Raw genomic sequence first — 16,130 nt, forward strand, 5'->3', positions numbered from 1 at the left:
AAAGGATGGACGGACGGACGGACGATTAAACAAACGAATTAATAAATGAATGAATAAATAGATGGAATGAATGAATAATAAAACAAATAATAATTTAACAAACAAACAAAATAAATAGATAAAAAGATGGATGGATGGATGAATTTATGATCAAACAAGCAAACAAACTAATAAATGAATAAACAAATAAATGGATGGATCAATATAAGGATGGATGGACAATTAAACAAACATGAATAAATGCATAAATACATTAATTAATGGATGGATGGTATGAATAAATAAACAAACACAATAAATAAACAAACAAACAAACAAATCAATACAAATAAAATAAATAAATAAATAGATGGATGGATGGATTGATGGATGAATAAAACTGTCTCTTAGACTGTGATTTCTGGCATTTGCCATTACCAATATTTATGAATGAAAGAATGCTGAATGTTAAAGCATATTGCTTTCTCCTCCCCTCCTCATAGCAATTCCATAACACTAAACATTTTTATTTATCACCCCTCTCCTTCGTCTCTGTGATTTGAATATGGTTTTATCCAGCCAAGTCATGGCTCTCTGTTAATTACTCCTCTGTTCATTTAAGCGTGCTGGTCTGTCCGAGAGGAATTGTCTGACTCCTGCATTAAATGGCCCACATTCCAATCCTCTGATGCTGAAACTAACATGAGTTCCCCCTTTATCTCTGCAAGCGCGTCAAATTAGCACACAGCGGATTCATGTTACAAAAGACTCGGCCAGCGAAAGAACTTGGGAGACAACCTGATCTAGCTTTTTTTTTCTTTTTCGTGGTGGCGAGGATCTGTGTTCATCGATGTTCAGTGTACACAGAACCACAGGGGCTGCCATAGGAACTAATGAGCGAGTTATTTTTGTGGAACACGATCAAATGTAGTTATGTGTTCGATAAGACATCTCGCACTGGAAATGAGCCTTGGAGCTCGGTTATGGAAATGATTATTGATGTTTTATGGCTGTTTCGGTAATGCATTCAATCACTCATGACTGAATTAAATTTAATGCACTCTTGCCTCGCACAACTGTAATTGCACAAATTCTTCACATTCATAGAGGAGACACATCAGTGCACTGACTCGCTAAACATTTTTTTATTCAATTAAGTTAATCCCAATATTGTCCCTTTAAATAAGGGCACTGTTGCCCTTTGAAATTACCACTATTACCATAGGAATTTTCAGATCTCTTGAGAGTTATTTGCATTCATATTCATAGCATAATATCAACGTATTGACAACAGAATTGAGCTTACAGCTCTAACAATTTTTAAGAGTTCACACTTAGCTGATGATTGATTTTAAAGCTTGTTTGGCATGCTGTCACGGGAGAGAGCCCTGAGCTCATAAGATCCTCGAGCCTGGGGCTCCCTCCCGTTTGCAAAGGCGAGAGGGGAGTTTGAGCTCAGGTAGATCTTGAGAACTCCCCTGCTGTAGTAGTTAATGAACATGTAGCACTTTTAGACTTGGACCAGCACTATATACTGTAGGTTCCACAGGTGTAGCTCAATGAAGGATGAGGGAGTCGAACAATTAACTGATTTATTGCAGAAAACTCACAATAAACAATTTAAACATCAATGGAGTACTCCAATCAGGAAATCAAATAAAATAAATGAGTTGAAAGAAAAAACATGAAAAGCTTTCGAATCAACTGAAATGACACAATGCAAGTAAATACACTCGTTCGGTCGAAGTGCTTTTCGTTTCAGAAGGATGCTCCAGTACGTAATTGAGTTCAATATCAGTTCCTCAATGTGGTATACGAACCAAACAGTCCAACAGTCAGGTCCCAAAACAAAACTTCACGTGAATGCTTCCGCTCCTTGGATGTAGGTGCGTTGAATAAATGGAATATTCCTACCGGTATACCGATGAAATAGATGAATCTCCTTATCGGCTGGGTTAACGAGCAATTCAGCTGATCAGCTCACACTGTAACAGATCTCGCGGCTGGCCACACCACTTTCATGACCGTTACACTCACTTAGCTGGGCTCGCCATCTTTTGTTCAGTTTTAATTCTCAAGAGAAAAAAAAAAACAATCGGAGAAAGATTAAAATCATCAAAAGTGTAGTTCAGTCGATGTTTCAAGTGATGTTTGGAGTGAAGATTAACTTCTAAATTAAAATAAACGAAAATACAGCACAATTCACTGGTTTATATCAACTCAAAGCTCTACTGCGTGCATGTTCGGGAACATTCACTGACTGTGTCCACAAACGGAAAGGAAAACCGGCTTTCTCTCTAGAAGTTGGGAAGCGCCCTCTAGAGGAACCCATAGGTGACTACACTGTTGGTAAACCCATTTCTATGGGGGTTACAAACAGATAGTGATTGCTCTTAAGAGATAACTCTTAACTAGGAGCATGTCTATGGTGCCGATTTGGATTAGTCAATTAACTTAAGTTGAATGTTTTTGGACGATGAGAGGAAACCAGGGAACCCAGGTGAAACCCACGTGAGCACGGGGAGAACGTGTAAACTCTGCACAGAAACATCGGCTGGCTTGGTAAGGACTAGAATCAGTGACGTTCTTGCTGTGAGGCAACAGTGCTAACCACTGGGCCACCGGGCCGCCCATCTAGGAAAGGAGGAGTGAGGGTGGAAGGGGGGATTCTTCAAAACAAAGATGGCTGTGATGTGGAACATAATGTATTTACAGTGGATTAGTACACTGAAAACCCTAATAAGTTGACTGAACTAAATTAATTGAGCAAGCTTGTTGCCTCAATTTAATTGAGTAATGGAGTCTCCCCAAACTTGCATATTTAAGTTTATTTAACTCACTATATTTAGTACTATATTTACTACTTATAATTTAGTACCTATTTAGTACTTATTTAGTACTTAAATAAACTTAAATATGCAAGTTTTGGGAGACTCCATTACTCATTTAAATTGAGGCAACGAGTTTACTCAATTAATTTAGTTCAGTCAACTTATTAGGGTTTTCAGTGTGTGTGTGTGTGTGTGTGTGTGTGTGTGTGTGTGTGTGTGTGTGTGTGTGTGTGTGTGTGTGTGCGTGAATTATATAAAAATGTTTAAATATGAACATACAATGAATGAAAAAATTTTTAAATAAATTCAAAACAAAAAAATAAGTAGCCATTTATTCACATTATGACGAATAATTATACCTGAAGTCATTTGTTTTCTGGACCCTGTACTTTTTTGCACATATGTCACACATATTAGAATTTTACAGTCAAGACTACATTTGTGAAAATGACCTATTTTTTTTTTTTTCAAAGAATTAATTATGATTTTGAGGTCACTACACTTAAGAAATCTTAAATCTTAACATTTTACGTTATGGGACCAAAATGCAAAATTTTTTGATTCAGTCAACTTTACTTAATTGTTTAAGTAAAGACAACATTGGGGTTTACAGTGTAATCGTCTGATTGGTGAATCATAAATTGAATAATGCAGGGCTGGCTGCAAGCAATCATAAGCACGTGATCCTTTCCGAAATTCGTACTGGTAGACTACTTAGTTTGTTTTAAGGAAAAAAACTCTTAATTTTGACTTAGTATTTCTGAAAACAAAACAATATATTCTACTTGTCTGTAAAAAGCTTCTTGATTTAAGAATCCGGAGATACTTAGACCAGAAATGCCATTTTTCACTGCATTTGTTATGCTTGCTGTGTAGTCACATGCACCTTTGCAAGAGAGAAGGGGGTTGATGAGAGGATCTGGCAAGCCTGAAGCAGAGCTAACAAGTGAAAAAGCATCAGCAGAGCTGCAGAGAGAGATGATGAAAGGCGAGAGTTTGAGAGCGACAGTGCACTTGTTCCCCGATTCAACCAAACTTGCCCGGTTTCAGGGAGCATGTGTAAAGGAATGCATTCATTAACGTAATTCCTCTGCGCTCAAACAAGGCTTCCGTCAGCCGGTGGAGGGGGCAGATCTCGCTCAAGAAGGGGTGAGGGGTAAAATACACCCCTTTCTCTGTAGTCAGGAGGGCAAGGCGCCCTAACACAGGCCTCCGCGTCCAAGCCGATCTGCATGTGAAAGCCTCGGGCATCACAAAAGGATGAAAAGGTGCTGGGCAGGACCTGGACAATCCCTTCCTGTTCTGGTGGGTCGTTTGTTTCCATGCTGTCAGATCCTGGGCCGCCAGCCCTCTCTACCCCTCGTCTCCTCGGCCCGCTGCTGTTCTGTCCCACATTCTGCCTGGTTTTGTTTTCCGCCTATTTCTTATACATGCTCCCTTTTTGTTTTTTTCTTCACGTGAATAGAAGTGATGGACCAAACAGTGACTGGAACAATCGCTTTCATGGCGGCGTCCGAAAGCCAAACAGCAGCATGCTTGAGAACCGATTTGCGTAACAAAAGACGTGACAAAACCATTAGCGCAATTAGAGTATTTTATATAAACACAGTAACGAAGCGCTCATAAATTACGCTCACTGTGTGGGAAAATAACTCTGGAATTCAATTTTAGTGATAGCTTTGCTGTTTCAATGCTGGCGTTGGCTTTGTTTTCATTAAAGTAAATGCGACACTGTAAAATAAAAATCTGTTAATGGGCTCCATGCACAGCTAGGGTTTTAAAGCCAACGATTACTTCCGGTGAAAGCTTATGCGGCTATTTTAAATTTCACAAGGTTGTTTTAACAGCATCAATGTTGTAATGTTATTACAATACATTCAGTTAAACAGACTGAAGCATTGTTCAAGCAAAAACTAAATTTATTTGGGGCTCTCTCTCATTAACATGCTTACATGACAATATAAAAGCTTTTTTTGTCCGAGATTATAAGATTTAAGTTTTGGGACTCATTTGCTGTGGTGTTTAATAACGTGCATTGACATGTGAAAATCCGATCTACCTGCTTCACTGTTGCCAACTATTTTTAATGAAAAGGCGCTAACGCTGCCTGAGAAGTCGCTCGATTACGTCATATGTCAATTTGCAAATTAATTACAAATCAATTTGCCACTGGGGGGCCTGAAAAGTCGATAAATATTGCGACAAAGTTGCTAAGTTGGCAACACTGACCTGCTTACACTGCAATCACGAGGGCACAGATCCAGTTCATATTGGCTAAATTTACACATGAACAAGGTCTGAATCTGCTTCGAGTAAATTGGAATCCATGCGATATACATGGCGAGCCACTGGACAAACTGACGGAAGTAAGTGGTCAGCTGGTAGCGCGAAAAGGAATGGCGTCATACCGCCCCGTAGGATTCGTTTTTAAAGATACATTCCTCTGGCTACATAATTTGCGCTCTGTAGATATGTATACAGGGGTACGTTTTCAGAATGAGCCTATGTTGATAGGAGTGAAGGAATGAAAATGTAAAACATTAAATCTTCGTAATAGCATTCTGCTCCTGCTGTTCTTCCAGAATAAGGACACAAAAATAAACAATGTTAATTATGTAAATTAAAACGGCGTCTAATCCAGAGGGAGGAGCTGTTCCCATAACGTTAGCCTTAGCTGCGTATTGGCACATATTGACAAAGCATTAGCCTCCATCCGCATTGTGTAATGATTTTTTTCTTTCTGCAAAGGAAGTCCTCCTATTGAGATAAATGCCTTGTTTTCTTCAACCATTGTGGTACATTTTGAGGTGCACCAGCATTTAGTCAATCGCTTTTCTACTTTACTGTTCCCATCCAGCTTGCCAAAAGAGGACAAATGAGTCTTTTAATATTAGACCCGTGTGAGCAATACACAGTCAAGCTCACAAACACCTGAAGACAATGAGAAAAGAGCTTTCGTTTTCTTTAAATAAGCAGTGTTGAATGGTACTAACTACATTTAAAAGGCAAGAGTAAAAATTGAAAGACAGAAATGTCATTCCAAGCTAATTTTCTTTTTTGTGACTATAATTACAATAATATATATTGATAATTTAATTATCAATATATATTATCAATATATATATATATATATATATATATTATAACGATAATTACAAAAAAGCACATAAAGTATTACAAAATTATTCCAGCAACTAAACCCTTATAAAAGTGTGCTAATAGTCTTTCAAACCTAAAATGAGTTAACTAACTAGTACTTACCAAGTCAAATTTTTATGTACTTCTTAAATTACACTGATTTAACATTAAAATGCGATATTGGAAATATTCCTTAGAGATTTTGCTCCATAATACCAGTTAAAAATTATAATTTCAACAGTCTGATTTAACGGACACAAAACAGCTGTATTATGCATGCATAATGTTGTTTTTGCGTTATAAAGTTTATTTTAGCTCTAACGCAATAATATTGTTATTTTTTTTAATCAAATTACCTCTCTGTGTCATGTTTTTATATCTGTTTCACCATCCAAGACCACTCAGTTAAAACAGTTGGGTTAATAATAATCCAAGAGGTAACCCAATTATGGGTCGTTTTGGCACCAACCTGCTGTCGGTTTAACCCAACAATTTGAGTAACAAAAATAACTCATTTGTTGGGTTATTTTACCAAAAAGTGACTTAACCACTAATATCTCAAATATTTTTATCATTCATTTATTCATTTTTCTTTTTCGGCTTAGTCCCTTTATTAATCTGGGGTCGCCGCAGCCTTTGTTTTACACAGCGGATGCCCTTCCAGCTGCAACCCATCACAGGGAAACATCCATATACACTCATTCACACATACACTACGGAAAATTTACCTTACCTAATTTACCTATACCGCATGTCTTTGGACTTGTGGGGGAAACCGGAGCACCTGGAGGGAACCCGCGCGAACATGGGAAGAACATGCAAACTCCACACAGAAATGCCGACTGACCCTGCCGAGGCTCGAACCAGCGACCTTCTTGCTGTGAGGTGAACGTGCTAATCACAGCGCCAACCTGCAGCCTATGTGTATCATTTCCTCCAAAAAAAAAAAAACTGTAGAAATGAACACGGACGAATAGAACGTGATTTTATCTGTATAAAGATCAGCTATGAAACGCAAAATTGTATCATCAATTTGAGAGTTCTGGTGAAACAGATATAAAAAACACAACAGGGAGAGGTAATTTGATAAATTAAAAAAAACACTTTTATTGCATTAGAGCTAAAATAAACTTTGTAAAGCAAAAACAACATTACCTACACATATTAATACAGCTGTTCTGTGTCAGGTAAATCAGACTGTTGAAATTCAAAATTTTTAACCCAACTGGTTGAGTTATTAAATAAATAACCTAACAAAGAACCAAACATTTAACCCAACCAGTTGTGTTTTTAATATATAACCTAATAAATGTTCCAAACAACCCAACAAAGCATAAATTATTTTTTAACTCGACTATTGGGTTTAATAAATAACCCAATGTTTTTTAAAGTGCAACTTTCAGAAGTGTTTGTATGTGGGTAATGTATTGGCTGCTGCAGCTGCTGGGCAGTCTCTACAGCACACAGAGCTCCATATTCTGCATCAACACATGATTTCTGCTTGCAAAGTTTATAACTGCACTTTTTGTTTCTTCATTGTTTGTGATTCTTGATTTATTTTAACAAAAGTGTCTGGAACTAAAATGTACACTCTAAAAAAAGTTATTTATTTAATCCAATAGTTTAGTTAAACATATTCAGTGCTTTGTTGTTGTTTTTTTAACCTTTATTAGGTTATTTATTAATAACATATTTGGTGCTTTTGGAGTTATTTTTTACCTTTATTTAATTATTTATTTAATAAATCAACCAGTTGGGTTAAAAAAAAAATACTTTCAACAGTCAACTGATTTAACAGACACAAAACAGCTGTATTGTTTTTTTTTTTTTGTTTTTTTTTGTCAAATTATCTCTCCATCTCGTGGTTTTATATCCGTTTCACCATCCAAGACCATCTTTCAGAAGCGTTTGGATGTGGTTAAAATGTATTGTACATTGTGGACACTGAGTGAAGCCTGCTGCAGCTGCTGGGCAGTCTCTACAGCACACAGAGCTCCATATTCTCCTTCATCAACACAGCATTTTCTGCTCGCATAGTTTATAACAGTCTGCACTTTGTTCTGTTTCTTTATCATTTTTGATTCTTCATTTATTTTTAACAAAAGTGTCTGGAACTAAAATGTATTGCAAATAAAGCATTTAAAATATTTCTGAACACTGCACATTATTTACCTAGCCATAATTATAAAATTAATAGTAATGCTATTTTAATAGTTAAAATAGTTGGGTTAAAATACTCCAACATATAACCCAATTATAGGTTATTATAGAACCTTCCCAACTATGGGTTATGTTAATCCAACGCATTAGGTTGTATAATTTAACCCAATGCATTGTGTTATTTTGATAAATATCCATTCTGGTATACTATTGCTACTATTAATACTACTATTGTATAATTATGGCTGTGTAAATGAATAACACACAGTTTTCAAACATATTGAAGATGCTTCATTTTCATTACATTTTAAGTTCTAGACACTTTTGTTAAAATAAATGAAGAATCACAAGCAATGAAGAAACAGAAAAAAGTGCAGACCGTTATAAACTGCAAGCAGAAAATGCTGTGTTGACGGAGCAGAATATGGAGCTTTGTGTGCTGTAGAGACTGTCCAGCAGCTGCAGCAGGCTTTACTCAGTGTCCACTATGTAAAATACATTTTAACCACATCCAAACACTTCTAAAAGATGGTTTTGAGTGGTGAAACGGATATAAGAAACATGATATGAAGAGGTAATTTGATAAAAAAATAACAACAATATTATTGTGTAATAGCTTAAATAAACTTTATAATGCAAAAACAACATTACGCACACATATAAATACAGCTGTTTTGGGTCAGTTAAATCAGTTGAGTTATTTTTAACCCAACTGGTTGAGTTATTAAATACATAACCCAAATAAAGTTTAAAAATAACCCAACAATGCACAGATTATTTACCTCAACTGGTTGAGGTATTAATAAATAACCTAATAAAGGTTAAAAATAACCCAACAAAGCACCGAATATGTTTAACTCAACCATTGGATTAAATAAATAACATTTTTTTAGAGTGTACTAGTAATAGTAGCAATAGAAATACCAGAATAGAAAAACATTTATTCAAAATAACCCAATTAAATTATATAACCCAAATGCATTGGCTTAAAATTAACCCATAGTTAGGAAGGTGCTATAATAACTTATAGTTGGATTATGTGTTGGGGTACTTTAACCCAACTATTTTAACGGAGGAATGGAAATGAAGCGTTTTCAATATGTTTGAAAACTGTAAGTTATTTATTTACACAGCCATAATTATACAATTAAAAGTAGTACTAGTATTAGTAGAAATAGTAATACCATGGAAAAAAAAATAAAATTTAATCAAGATAACATTTAACCCAATGCATTGGGTTAAATAATCCAAAGTTGGGAAGGTGCTATAATAATCTATATATGTCAGGGTATTTTTAACCCAACTATTTAACAGAGCTTTCCCAGTGATGGGTTGCGGCTGAAAGGGCATCCGCTGCGTAAAAACTTGCTGGATAAGTTGGCGGTTCATTCCGCTGTGGCGACCCCGGATTAATAAAGGGACTAAGCCGACAAGAAAATGAATGAAAACTGTAAGTTATTTGTTTACACAGCTATAATTATACAATTATTAGTAGTGCTAGTAATAGTAGCAATTGTAATACCAGAATGGAAAAAAAAATTATCAAGATAACGTATAACCCAATGCACTGGGTTAAAATAACCCAAAGTTGGGAAGGTGCTATAGTAATCTATAGTTGGGTTATTTGTTGGGGTATTTTTAACGCAACTATTTAACAGAGCTTTCCCAAAGATGGATTGCGGCTGGAAGGGCATCTGCTGCGTAAAAAAATGTGCTGGATAGGTTGGCGGTTCATTCCGCTGTGACGACCCCGGTTTAATAAAGGGACTAAGCCGACAAGAAAATGAATGAGTGATTTAAAAAAGCATATGAGAAATTCTAGGAATTAGTTATTGGTGAATAGAAACAGCGTTTTGGAGAAAGAATGCATGGGAGTTTCCATTAAAACAGAAGCCCTGTGAGAAATCTGAAGAAAACACAATGCGCCAGATGCACACACAGAATCGAGCCCGCATTTAAAATGGGCTAATTGTTTTTCACATGTACAAGTCTCTCTCCCTTTCTCTTTCTCTCTCGCTTTCTCTCACTCTCTCCTCCCACAGTCGGATTTCTAGTGCTGGGACTTAGTGTGATCATGTGACGGGCTCGCGAGCGCAAGAAGAGCTGGTCGGTAACGGAGGACCGAATGCCAATCCCATTGAGAAAGCGCCTTTATTGCGCGTGAGAGACGGGAGGGACAGACGTTTCTAGTGCTGCACTCACACACACACATACACACACTCACTCACTCACACACACAGACAAGACAAGACAGAGGAAGCTTTGGGGAACTCGGGGAAAGGGTGCATTTTCGCCGCCTCAAGAGGAAGTTAAGGACAAATATCTCGCTCCAATAAAGCTTAAAGAGGGGCACGCGGGAGTCGCCGTTTCGAGTAACTTGTGGAATTTATCAGGAATTGTTTATTTATATTTTTAAAAGGAGACTTGGCTTCCCTCTTCATCCGTTTTGATTTCCTTTTGCCCGTTTAATTTCATCTCATCAGCTGCCCTAAAACAACTGTCATCCCCAGAATTGCAGTAGCCCATTGCAGCAGCAGCGGATTGTGCGTGAAGAGACAGCAGCCTTTCCCGCGGACGAGTCAGGCACTTGCCTTCTTCCCTTGCCTTTTTTGTGCTCTATTTATTATTTATACTCCAGCCTTTATTTATCCTGGGACTTTTTCTGTCTATTTTGGGGCGTCGGTGGTGATTTCTGTGGAATATGGTGGGGGAAATGGAAACGAAAGAGAAGCCGAAGCCGACCCCAGATTATCTGATGCAGCTCATGAACGATAAGAAACTGATGAGCAGTTTGCCCAACTTCTGCGGGATCTTCAACCACCTCGAACGGCTTCTCGATGAAGGTAATGTTGATGGACTGACTTGTGTCCGTCAAATCCCACCGGGATGAAATGAAAGCTGTTGTAAACAGCGCGTTTTACGCGCGTAAGAAAGCCGGTTAAAAGCGTCAGCTGCTTGTTTTGGTGTCAGTCATTCATGCCTATTCATGTTTACTTTCATAGGCATACAAATAGACCCACATGGCCGTTTAGTTCAGCTTTAACTGCGGCTTAAGTTTATGCGCATTCACTTGACCGTTGTAAGGAGGTACCTGTGGATTTTACACTTATTCAGTTGGATGCTAATGTGGTGTTAAAAATGTGTTTTGGTTTTATTCACGTGAGAAATCATTCACAATTTCACCCTAACGCTATGCATTTGATAGCCTAGTTCTTCAGGAGAATTTCTCTGAGGTAAATAAAAAACAGTAGCCTATAGAATTCATCTCTCTTAAAACTGCACATTGACTTATTTACGCCGAGAGATACATCTCAAGAGTCTAGATTTCTACCACTTTAATGGTTGGACTAGCCTAAAAGAGAAGTTGGTCAGTTCTACAAATTAGCTTATTGGACTGCTAATGACCAAAAACTCGATAATAAACATTTCACACACACACACACACACAAAGTATTGAGTGAGGATTGAGGAAGATAAACTTACCATCACGCCTTCAGATCCTCTTCTGGACCGTTGCAATTTAAATAGATGCCGCGAGACTTGTTGTTTACTAAAATAACCCAACAACATAGTGTGTTTCACTCGTTGAGTTATAAAATGACAACTGTGTGTGTATGTGTGTGTGTGTGTGTGTTTTAGCATTCACTTAACTTGGTTTGTCAAATGAATCTTTTCACAATTATGCCACGTTTTGGTGGTCCAGGAGTCGACCCCTCTCTACTTTGTATTTAAGGGTGGGCATTTAATGTACCGTGACACCAGGGGGCTCCTGACTAATTCTTGGTAGAAACCCCTGGAAGCCTTCTCCGGCTGTCAACTTTATAAAGTTGTTAATGAGGTCATATATTTGAGCAAACTAGGCTCTTTTTCTCGTTATACTTCTCGTTATACTGTTTTACAGAGGAAAGTGGGGCTTTATTGCAAATAAAACTGTTAAATAGCTGTTAAAAGAACTGTAAAATCTATCTATCTATCTATCTATCTATCTATCTATCTATCTATCTATCTATCTATCTATCTATCTATCTATCTATCTATCTATCTATCTATCTATCTATCTATCTATCTATCATCTAAATCCTCAGTGCAGACTCAGTTTTATCAGTGCTGACTTATTAGTATTTTTAATTTGTAGTGCAACATTTAACACATGCATAACTCATTTTGCTTTACGGACACTTTCCGCTGGCAATTGAAAATTTGTGAGAGAGAAAAAAAAAGAGATATCAAACAAAGCAAATGCAATTTCAGATCATGATGTTCTCATAACGCAGAACCTCTCGGGCAAACCAAAGTTTTAAATTACGTTTATAAAACTCCATCATTGCACACATTACAGGCTCATTACTCATCATTACATACTCATTACAGCACGAGGGAGAGGGAGTCGTTATATTTTTGACACCCGTTAAAAAGTGCTACCACCCTCCCTAGCACAAGTTAGGTAGGTTTTTTAATCGCACACGCAGTCCTAAATAACTGTTTGTGCCTGTGAATCATCTGCGCTCAACATGGCATTCCAGTGTGGACGCAGTCTCTTGGCATCCGCAATTAAATACCCGAGGATCCTATTCACAGCGGGGTGACATAAGCCTAATAACTCCTCTGTGATGTCATTCTAAACCATTCGTTTCAATATAAGTTCTCTTTTGTCAGTTTAGGTGGTATTAGATATACATCAAATTAGGGCTGCATGATATTGGAAAAATCTAACAGTGCAATTTTCGTAGTGATCTGTGCTATTTGCAGTGCATTTGCATATTTACATGTGTTATGAGTATTTTTTTAAAGCACAACAATCTATAAATACAATCAAGAAAAATATACAGTTTAGGGTGGTGAGATTTGAGGAAAATATCTAATTTAGATTTTTTTATTTTTTTGACAGATATTGCGATTTCGTTTTGATTTGCGATTTAATAGTAAAGCTTCAGCTCAGAATTCTGTATCGTAGATTCTTACTGCTAAAATGCAGTGAGTGTTAGTTAAAAAAGGAACTGAAGAGATATTAACTAACTCCAACTTTTATTCAAATTAGTTTTTAAACATTCAGAAATGAACCACTACCTTTTCCCCAGATCAAACAGTAGTAAGTTATGGTGTAAGTTATCTGCTGGTGCCTTCGTGAAGCTTTTTCATATGATGTAACATCTGCAAACAACTATGAATCGTACTTAGCTGTTGCTTGCCACTAGATTGATTGTCACTGGCAGCGTTTTCAGTTGACTTTTTAGCACTTTTTTGTTCGCGCTTTCTTGTTTGTTTGTTTTTATTGTGGCTTTCTGGGGTGCGTTTCCAAAAACCATCGTTAACCAACTAAGGTTGCAAGTTCTGTCCTTACAAACATATTTCGTTAATTTGACGTTTCACAAATCCATCGTTCCAATGAAAGTCGTGAAATGGCCTTCACAGAATTCCGACCTGGGGTGCGTTTCCCAAAACCGTCGTTAGCCAACTAAGGTCACAAGTTTTGTCGTTACAAACATAGTTTGTTGATTTGCCATTTCCCAAATCTATCATTCCAACGAACATTCGCAAACTGCGTCGCAAACTTGTGCACTTGCAACTACACCTCTGGAGCTGTAGTCCATTTAAACTTGGAATGATTTAAAAAAAACATTAAAGTCATCTCTCTTAGGTGTAATTTGCTTTCAAAGTAGTATTACAGTTCAGTTTTAGCGATCTTCATGTTTACAGTTGTGCTCCCTTTGCAGTGCACTGTGAAAACATTGATGTCATTTTAAACACAGCCGTGGCTCATGACGAAAGCTGTAGGTGACCGAATATTTAAAAGTGGAATTTATGTTGCATCTCCCAAAGCTTGTGAAAACAAAAAACATAGCATATGTTAATTATTTTAATTTATACTAAGCTATTTGTTAAGTATCTGTATTGTATATGACATGAGCCTGCTGGTTAGAACATTTCTGCAATTTTGCATTCGTCAAATTGTAAAAGGAGACTTTTCAAAAAATAAAAAATAAATAAACAATATCCTACTTAATAATAATAATAATAATAATGATCATCATCATCATCATCATCAATAATACTATTAATATTATTATTAAAGGATATTTTTTTATTTCTTAACAAATAATAAATATTAAATTTAATTTCTTAATAAATCACCTCATTATTTATTTATTTATAGGATTTATATATGAGATCAGAATACGTATTCGCTCTTGTTAGTGACTTTATGTTAATTTAGAATAGAATATGTAATGTTCTCAGTAATATTTGTAAGGGGAACACAGGCCATATATGTATTATTTACATATATTTTAATTAATATGGAAAGCGAGTGCATGTTTTTACCAGAAAAATATCACTTGCACAAATAAATGATGGGGTTCTTCTCTAAAGAAGTTGTTACCACCCAGTTTAGAGCATCATTATGGGCGTTTTACGTTATAACTAACATGGTTCAAACGATGGATCTGCGACAGAGAAACTTCGGGTTTCGGAAAACACTCGTCACTAAATCGTTCTTTCAAAACGGAAATGCATCGTACTATGATATTTCAGCCACGAGTTACATCATTGTTTGGGAAACGCACCTCTGCAGTTCAGTTGTGCAATTCTGATTGGGTAGAACGAAAGTGAGCTCACTCAATTGGCTAATAAGACTGTCACACACAGACAGCATTTGCTTTGGGTGGGGGAAATTAAATAATACATATATATATATATATATATATATATATATATATATATATATATATATATATATATATATATATATATATATATATATATATATATATATATATATTTCATATAGCAGCCTCTTGCAATTAGATAATCGTAACGTTACAAATCGCGATTGCAATTCGATTAATCACACAGGCCTGTAATTGAAATAATGTTTTATTTCAATTGTTTTTCATTTTATTTATCTTCAATGTATTTTTAGATTTTTGTTACGCGTTAAAATACTCACAACATAATGCAAATAAAGTAATGCACTGCAAACAGCACAGACCACAATGAAAATTGTATTCATATCGCAATATTTATAGCAAAATAAATAAACAAATTGCAATGTTAGATTTTTCCAAAATCATGCAGCCCTAATTTGATGTATATTGAATACCAACTAAACTGACAAATAAAAACTTATATTGAAACGAATGGTATATAAGTGAAGTTTATTTATAAACAAATTTCGAGAGGATCACGTGCTTATGATTGTTCACAGCTGTTCCAGCAATAGCTCATGACCAATTATCCCATCAGACGATTCCTAACTCACAACAAATAACCAGAGTTTTCTTATCTCAATATCTTCATCTTGAAGAACCCAACACCCCCCCCCCTCCTTCCCCCACCCAACCCTACTTTCCCTCTTTTCAAACGGGCGACACGGTGGCCAGTGATTAGCACTGTTGCCTCACAGCAAGAATGCCCCAGGTTTAATTCCTTCCAAACCAAGCGACATTTCTGTGCGGAGTTTTGCTCGTTCTCCCCGTGCTCGGGTGGGTTTTCCCCGGTTCCTCCGGTTTCCTCCCACAGTCCAAAACAAGCAACCCTAAACAATTAATAAAATATTCATAGCCAAACGCTGAGGACACCTCTTCTCAGCATCCATATCTGACTCTTAGCTACAAATAAGCAAGGGGGGAGTCATCGAGATCTAACCAAGCTCAAACTCCCCTCTCGCTCTGCAACAGGAGGGAGCCCAGGGCTCGAGGATCTTAAAAGCTCAGGGCTCTCTCCCGGGACAAGCTTTATTATTGATCATCAGCTAAGTGTGAACTCTCGAATGACATCACAGAGTGATTTTATTATTTTATTTTTGTTATTATAAAGATAACTCAATAGAATTAATCATTGTTAAAATAACAAACAGTTTATTATACTTGAATGCTTTTGATATCATTATATTAAAGGCATCAAAAACACATGCAAATGACTCATTTTAATGCAAACTCAACATTGCATACCTTGCGATGTGACTATTGCAAAGGATCACATTGCGATATCGATGCTGAAACAATATCATGCCTTACATCAAAT

The 16,130-nt window shown here is 36.5% G+C and overlaps 1 protein-coding gene and 1 long non-coding RNA gene across 2 annotated transcripts in view; one reads left to right on the forward strand and one right to left on the reverse strand.

Annotated features, from left to right (window-relative positions):
• Window positions 1-11,809, reverse strand: part of LOC141377102 (uncharacterized) — a 35,766-nt gene extending 23,957 nt beyond the window's left edge. Inside the window, exon 1 of the long non-coding RNA XR_015505724.1 lies at window positions 11,592-11,809. This is a non-coding gene — a long non-coding RNA (uncharacterized LOC141377102). The remainder of the gene's footprint in view (window positions 1-11,591) is intronic.
• Window positions 10,323-16,130, forward strand: part of qkib (QKI, KH domain containing, RNA binding b) — a 168,632-nt gene continuing 162,824 nt past the window's right edge. Inside the window, 1 exon segment of the mRNA NM_001442972.1 lies at window positions 10,323-10,951. Within this exon segment, the coding sequence (NP_001429901.1) occupies window positions 10,810-10,951 (142 nt within the window). The 5' untranslated portion in view covers window positions 10,323-10,809.

The sequence above is a fragment of the Danio rerio genome, chromosome 13 (genome assembly GCF_052040795.2).
Source record: "Danio rerio strain M-AB ecotype USA chromosome 13, GRCz13ab, whole genome shotgun sequence".
NCBI classification, from domain to species: Eukaryota; Metazoa; Chordata; class Actinopteri; order Cypriniformes; family Danionidae; genus Danio; species Danio rerio.